Raw genomic sequence first — 8,536 nt, forward strand, 5'->3', positions numbered from 1 at the left:
GCATGGACAGAGAATGATTCAGGGCTAGTAGTATATAAAAGTTGGCATAATAATAGCAGTAATAACAATAATAGTATTATAATCTTACAGTAGGTTTGTACACTGCTTTCCCCTTTAATATTTCTTTGTTCCATGTGAAAACTGATTTTAATGAGGAAGTGGCTGCACAACCTTATGGACAAAAGATCAGTACATTTTGGTAACAATTTTATAAAGTATAGTTGATGAATGGCAAAGTTCTCTCTTAATATTGTGGTCATAATCATAAAATTGGTGCTTTCAAACCTTCAGGAATTCAAACGTTTAATGTTGGAAAGGAATGCTTTCCTAGATTTAAAAGGATGAAATGTCTCTGACCTCTTATTACATCAAGTTTACTGAAGGACTAGAAAGAACTCCATTAAAACAAATAAAGGAAGCAGAATATTTGGTAATATCCTACACCTTCTCCCAATGGTTTTTGTTCAATGGTCAATTACCTATATTGTTCATATATTTTTTCTTACATCAGATTTGCTCCATTGATATAAATGAAGCCCATTACTACTACTCTTTGATTTGCAGGAGAAATAAAAATGGTGCCTTCTTTAAATGAATGGTTTGCTAGAAGATAGTTTGTGATGTCAGGACAGTGATTGAAACGTGAACAATTAATATATAGTGAGATCCAGTAGGCAGGTAAAGCAATAGCTTCATCTTATGCCTAATCAATATAATGTCTGACACTGAACACATCACAAAGAAAAAAAGTAAGAAAAAGGGAAACTAATTAATGTGACCCCAAATGGCATAAAAACATCCTTGAGGGTAAAATTGAATTTGGTTATCCAGATAACACTTGCAATTACTTCAGACTATATTTTAAAGACTTATACAGATTTATTAGAAACAATGTAAATTTCTGCCACTCCAAGGGGCCATTGTCATAAAGAGTGATGAAGGCTTTAGAGGCAGCTGTCCAGATATGGTGAAGGGGAAACTGAAAGTCAGTGTTGGTCCCACATATGGGCAGGAATAAAAATAAGAATACCTGAGTAGAACACTAAATGAATTCTATGTTGAAATTGTGTTTTATCTAGATATTGAACTCAATGATGGGGGAAAGAACAATATCTATGAAGAAACTCTGTGTTTAAATGTAAGTGGAAGATCATAGCAATAAGAGATTAAGTAATTTGCCCACAGGTATATAACTAATAAGTGCCTGATGCTGGCTTTGAACTCATGTGTTACTGATTCCAGATTCAGTACTTTATCCACTGTACCACCTAACTATCTACTCTTAGGCCACATATCTTTGTATGATTCTTGGGTTATGTTGCTAATGCTGGTTCTGACCCAGTTTTCATTATAGATATAACCCTACTTTTTACCACTTTCCAGTCATCTGACATAACTATCTATAGTCTAGGTATTGATTTTTTTTTGGCCTGTAATAGTTCAGAGAATTCTCAATCATGGTCATCCCTCACAGTCCAGACTCTGATAAATGAATTATACCATGGAACTTACTTAGTCTCACCTAATGACTGAGGTATGAATAGGTAAAACATCAGATAAAAATGAGCATTATGTCCTTGAAGGAAGATTGTGTGTGTGTGTGTGTGTGTGTGTGTGTGTGTAATTTAACTCTGGAAGGAGAATGAATTCATTGAGAGATCTCACTAACCAAATAATGTTTTTCTATCTTTGGTCTGGGGTGGAAAAAAGTTGAATGACGTTGTCAAAATTTGATTTTAGAATATCAAACACTTTTAATTTGTCTAATTCTAATTCAGATCTCTGTTTTCTTCTATTTAGTGAGCAAAACAATCTATTGTCAGTTGGATTTTTGTGGTCATATACTGACAAAAGAAAATCTGACCACCTCTTCATATGGCATCAAGTAATCAGTCATCAGTGGATGAATTCATCTTACAAAGTTTCTCTGAAAAACCTCAGGTTCAAATATTTATCTTCAGCCTTTTCTTAGGACTCTTCATAGTGGCGTTTATAGGTAACTCACTAATTATCACTGTGATTAGTCTAAATTCAGGCCTCCATACTCCAATGTACTTTTTCCTTATAAATTTGGCCTTGCTGGATGTTCTCTCCACCACCACTGTGGTGCCTAAGTTGCTGCAGAACCTAATGACCAAGAACACCATTTCCTATAGTGGCTGCATAGCTCAGATATATTTCCTAACTTGGTGTTTGGGGGCTGAGCTCTTGCTTTTCACAGCCATGGCCTATGATCGGTATGCAGCCATCTGCCAGCCCCTCTACTACAGTGCTATTATGAGCAAGACATCTTGCTGTCTCTTAGCATCTGTGGTTTGGGCTTTCAGTGGGACCAATACAACAGTAAACATCATGATGACTGTTCACTTGTCCTTTTGCGGACCCAATGTCATTGATCATTTCTTTTGTGAGATTCCTCCATTATTGCCTCTTTCCTGCTCCTCAACCTACAGCAACAACGTAATGGTAGTTGTGGCAGATATGTTCTTTGCGGTTTTCAATTTTCTGCTCATCCTGGTGTCTTATGGTTTCATCATCTCCAGCATCCTAAAGATCCGGACAAAGGAAGGGAAGAAGAGAGCATTTTCCACTTGTTCCTCCCACCTTATTGTAGTCACTATGTATTATTGCACTATAATTTATATCTACATTCTTCCTGTTTTGGGTCAGTCTCTGAAGAAAGGCAAAATAGCTTCAGTGTTTTATGTGATAGTGACCCCAGCCTTGAACCCTCTGATCTACTCCCTGAGAAACAAGGATGTGAAAGTAGCACTCCAGAAATTATGGCTATCTCTTAGGAAATAATTGGCCATTGCCAAACTGATATACAGGGTGGGCCAAAAATCATGAAGAGTTCTGATATTTTAATAATTTCTCAAAAATTATCTTTCTTTATTGTTGCTGTTAATAAGGTTTGAGTTTTCACATGTAATGTAAATTCATTTCCTATATATACTGTATATGATGCTATGGTATTGTAAATTAAAAACAAAAAATATAGGAGCTTTTAAATATTCATGACTTTTGGCCACCCTGTAGCTCAGAAAATGGGATTAATAATATCTTTGAAACAGAAACCTGTACATACATGACAGCCTGGGCAACTCTAAACATAATTTCTCCTGGTATAGGCAATGCTCCTGAACTCAGGATGTCTTCTTAGGTGAATCATCTAACTCCCTTATTACATTTTTCTTGAAGACTTTCAGTGAAAGAAAAGTCAGAATGTCTCCAAAGAATAACAGAAATATTCGAAGTGATATACCATGTCAGATCCATGGTTGAAGCAGAACAGACTTTTGTTTCCAAGACATATTCTAAGAGATAATTCATTTGAAGGTATGGTTGCCTATTCTCTCTGATATAAAATAATTACATTTTTGAATTTATTATTATTATTATTATTATACTTGTTGCTGCTGTTGTTATTAATTGGAGTTTTTATTATGAACTTGATAGACTTCAGGTACAATGGAAAAGGCCTCAATTATGTCTCTTATACCACAAGAGGATCTCCTTGGATTTAAAAGAGGAGTAAAGAGAAGACCTCTCCTTACTTTCTCTCCTTATCCAAATGAAAGGGCTTCAACTAAGGCTGATATTACTAGTCAACATTGGTGACTATGGCAATGGTAAAGGTATAATGGAAGACAACCAGTATGAAGGATAGGTTTTCAGCTTGATTCCATCTCCAGACTAAGGGAGATCTAGAACTCAACTCCTGAGGCCTCAGCAACAAAAGTGAACAGACAGAACAAAAAAGACTTTCATTATGCCCAGAATGATAAAAGCTCCAAACCAGAAGAGGAAAATAATTTTTAAATGCCTATAACCAGAAGCTCAAAGAAAAAAAAACTTATGTCCAAAAGAATAATTAGAATTCTTTTTAAAAAAGATGCATTTTTTAATTATAAAAGAAATGAAAGCTATGGCAGAAAATAGGATAAGTATTTATTTGGTGGCTACTATGTGCCAGGCACTGTGCCAAACCCTTTTTACAAATATTATCTAATTTGATAATCTCAACAACCTGAAATGTAGATGCAATGATTATCCACATTTTGTCACTGAGGAAACAGAGACAAACGGTAGGTGACTTGCCCAGGTCATAGAACTGGTAAGTGTTTGAGGCCAAATTTGACCTCAAGGCTTCCTGATTCCAAACCTAGTGCTCTATACAATACCCTACCAGTTGGCCTTAAGAAAAGGAAGAGAAAATTGTAAATAAAGTTCAATAATTTATCATAAGAGGTATAAAACCATACTCTAATAGAAACTCACTAAAATAAAGATGGACCAAATGGAAATTGGTATGGTGGCATCATGGTTGTTGTCCTTCATTGAAGAGGACCAAAATGACACCACTATGTTAGAGCAAAGTTATAATTTTGTCTGCCTGTAAATGATAAGACCAATATGAGCTCAGAGTGCTCTATCATAGGTTGGGCACACATAGTCCATGAGAACATTTGGGATGGATTCTCTAAATTTGTGCATCTCATATTTCTTTTGAGTTACTTCAATTCTGCTTTGCTCACAGAGCACAGCACCTTCTTTGATGAAGACATATCATGCTGCGCATTTCTATGCCAGTGTCTCCCATGTCATATAATCAATTCCATAGTTCTTTTTTTGTAGGGCAATGGGGGTTAAGTGACTTGCCCAGGGTCACACAGCTAGTAAGTGTCAAGCGTCTGAGGCCAGATTTGAACTCGGGTACTCCTGAATCCAGGGCCAGTGCTCTATCCACTGTGCCACCTAGCTGCCCCAATTCCATAGTTCTTAAGAGAGACTGTGAGAGTGTCCTTGTATCACTTTTTCTGAACACCATGTGAATGCTTGCCCTCTGTGAATTCTCCATAAAATAGTTTTTTTCAGGCAAGTATACATTTGGCATTCAAAAAATGTGGCCAGTATATTAGAGTTGCACTCTCTGCAGTAGAGTTTGAATGTTTGGCAGTTTAGTTAGAGAAAGGATATCAGTGTCTGTCTGGTTTCTTATCCTGACAGGTGATCTTCAGAATCTTCCTAAGACAATTTAAATGGAAATGTTCATTTCCTTGCATGGTGTTAGTATACTGCCTAGTTTTCACAGGCATACAACAATGAAGTCAGAATAATGCCTCTGTAGACCTTCATTTTGGTAGTCAGCCTAATACCTTTTTTCCCTACATTTTCCTTTGGAGCCCCTGAAATACTGAGCTAGCTCTGGCAATGTGGGTGTTAACCTCATTATCAATGCATACATCTATGAAAAATATACTGCCAAGGTAAGTGAACTTAAAATTTCTCCATTTGCTGTAACAAATGGTCAATATCGTGTTTGGTGCCTGTCAACTCTAGGAGAAATGCCAGGAGCAGAACAGAGGTCTGTACACACTGTTTGTAGATATGACCAAGCCCTTTGATTCTGTGAGTCATGAGGGACTATGGAGTCAAAATTTGGTTGCCTGGAGAAGTTCATCAATATTGTACATCAATTTCATGATGGCATGCATACACAGGTTCTGGAAAGTGGATGATGTTCTTATACTTTCCCAATTGTCAATGGAATGAAGCATGGCTGTGTGCTTGTTCCCATTGTTTTTAGCATGAACTTTTCAGCCACATTGTCAAATGCCTTCAATGAGGATGAACATGGCATCAAAGTCTGCTACTGCACTGATGGTAAATTATTCAACGTGAAAAGGCAAGAAGCCAAGACTAAAATGGAGAGAGTGTTGGTGCAATTTTTTTTTTTTTTGCTGATGACTGTGCACTCAGTGCACCATCTGAAGCTGAGATGCAACAAAGTATGGATTGATTCTCTGCCGTTTATGCTAATTTTGGCCTAATAATTAACACCAAGAAAATGCAGATGCACCAAGAGCTAGCACCACACCATCCAAATGGAAATTAATGATTCAAATCAAAAGATTAAAATTGAAGAAACTCTAAGATATTTCATATAAAAAACCTGACCTAGATAATAGATCAAGGTGAGATAACCTAAGACTTATTGTATAACAATCTCCAAGAAGTAGTTTCTGGGTCACAATCCCCACAGGAATTTATAGTTTTCCCCGAAGACAACTCACTGGAGATCAGTCCATGGTTGTAGGTGGAGTTGGAGATTTTTTTCACACACAGTGAAAGTGTAAATTTGGGGACACTCAAAAATGTGGGCCTTCTTTTATAAATCTGCCTTGTTTCTTTAGTTAAGTCACAATAGGATTACCTTAAGTTCATAAGTAAAAAAAAGGAACTTAGATGTCATTTTTCAAGAAATGATTAAAGAAAATATCCACACATATAAGAATAGGAGGAAAAATTGAAAATAGAAAGAATGCACTGATGACCTTGTAAAAGAAATCCTAAAATAAAAACTCTCAGATATGTTCTTGCCAGTGTCAGAGTTTCCAGAAAAAAAGATAAAAACAAGCATCCAGAAAGAAATAATTATAATATTGAAGAACCATAATCAATACTGAACAAAGTTTAGCAGCTACCATTTCAAAGAAATGAAGGAAAAAATTTAAAAATTCAAAGAAATCGAGAGCTTAGAGTGAAACATTCTAGGAGGCAAAATACAAAGTTCTACAACCCAGAATATCTTACCCAGTAAAATTGAATATTACCCTATGAATAAAAAATGGACTTTGAATGAAATAGATATTCAAATATTCTTGATAAAAACAAATGAAAAGGAACTTTGAAATATACATATGGAATTGTTTTATATTCTATTGGAGATGGAAGAGAATGTTAAAAGGTATCGGTTTGAACCCTATTATCACAGGGGTCATGAGAAAGTCAACTGAGACAAAAGTCTGATGAATAGTTTTGTTTTGAATATGTAAGAAAAAAAGAAAAGAGATAGTTGGAGAATGTACTTTAAGGGGATATTGGAGAGAAAAACAGGAGCTTTTAAAAGACAAAATCAGTTTTTATAAGTAGACATATACAACCGTGGAGAATGGAGAAAGTGAATATTCCTTGAACTAGACTTTAAACTGGTCAAAAGAGAGCAGAACACACATGGAGTTTAGTTTAAAAATATAGTTAACTTAACAGGAATACACATAAAAAGGAAGAGAGAAAAGGGAAGGTAGATTCAGGAAGCTATTTGTCAGTAAGGATAACAAACCTTAAGCTTGTAAGGAAATGGTTAAATGTGAGGAAAAGAATGATAACTTTAATAAACAGGAAGAAGAGTATAGAGAAGGGAAAGTATAATAATTATCATAGCTGTGAATGTACCTGGGATGAATTCATCTATAAAAAAGAGGTTAAAAGAATGAATTAGTAAAGAAAAATTTTAAAAAGTCTTTTACAGTAAATATACTTGAAAAATAAAGACATATAGAGTTAAAATAAAGGCTTGAAATAAAATCTATTATGTCTCAGATTAATACAGAAAAGCAGGGGTATCCATTATGATATCAGGGAAGTCATTAGAAAAATAAATTTTATTAAAAGAGATAAACAAGTAAATTGTATTTTGTTGAAAGATAAAATTAATTTATTTCAATTCTCACCACATATTCATGCGATGACATCTTCTAAATTCTTAAGGAAAAATCTAAATTCATTGTAAAGGAGAAAAATACAAAAAAAACCCCATAATAATGGAGGAATCTCAATTTGCTCCTATCAGACTTAGGCAAATCTATCTGAAAATAAACAAGAAGTAAACTAAGAATCGAAATAGAATCTTCAGAAAATTAGAGATGATATACTTCTGACAATTACTTAAAGGAAATAGAAATATATAAATGTATACATAATTGATATATAATGTTTAAAATGTACACATTTACATATATACACATATATACATGTGTATATTTTTGTGTGTGTATAATTTGTGCACAGTACCTTTGCAAAAACTGATCATGTCTGAGGATACAAAAACTGCATAAAATGTATAAAGGCATATATACATGTATATAATGTGTGTAATATGATGTATCATATATAATATAACATATATGTTATATAATCTTTTGTCATTAACAATATAATAAAATTGTTAAATGAAGAGTTAATGGGAGAAAAAAGTATTAAAAAAGCAACTAGAGACTAAGTAACTTAATCCTTTAGAATTGTTGGATCAAAAAACAAATCATAGAAATTATAGATAATTTAATTAAAGACAATGACAGAAATGTGAAAACAGTTGAAAACATAAGATGTGGCAAAAGGAGTCCTTAGAAGAAACATTATATCTCTGAATACTTTTATTAATAAAAAAGAGAAATAACTGTTTGATGAATTGGGAATGCAACAAAAATATATTTTAAAAATCCAATGAAGTAAAAAATCTCAATTAAACACCAAAATAGAAATTCAGAAATGCCAAGAAAAATTTAGCAAAAATAAAAATTAAATCAATTAATAAAACTAGATTTCTAAATGAACTAGATAAATCATTAGCTAACTTGTTGAAAAAGAAGGAAGACAAAACCCAAATTTTCAGTATCAAATGAAATGAAAGGAGAATGTACAACATTAAAAATTATTTCCCAACTACACAACAAGAGAAAGCTATTCCAAA

The 8,536-nt window shown here is 33.9% G+C and overlaps 1 protein-coding gene across 1 annotated transcript; it reads left to right on the forward strand.

Moving 5' to 3' along the window:
* Window positions 1-1,875: 1,875 nt before the first annotated feature.
* On the forward strand, window positions 1,876-2,798 carry LOC122740034 (olfactory receptor 13A1-like). Its single transcript, XM_043981807.1, is given in 2 exon segments — window positions 1,876-2,731; window positions 2,734-2,798. Coding segments are annotated over 2 exon segments (921 nt in total).
* Window positions 2,799-8,536: the final 5,738 nt, after the last annotated feature.

This window comes from Dromiciops gliroides, chromosome 2 (assembly GCF_019393635.1).
Source record: "Dromiciops gliroides isolate mDroGli1 chromosome 2, mDroGli1.pri, whole genome shotgun sequence".
Taxonomy (NCBI): domain Eukaryota; kingdom Metazoa; phylum Chordata; class Mammalia; order Microbiotheria; family Microbiotheriidae; genus Dromiciops; species Dromiciops gliroides.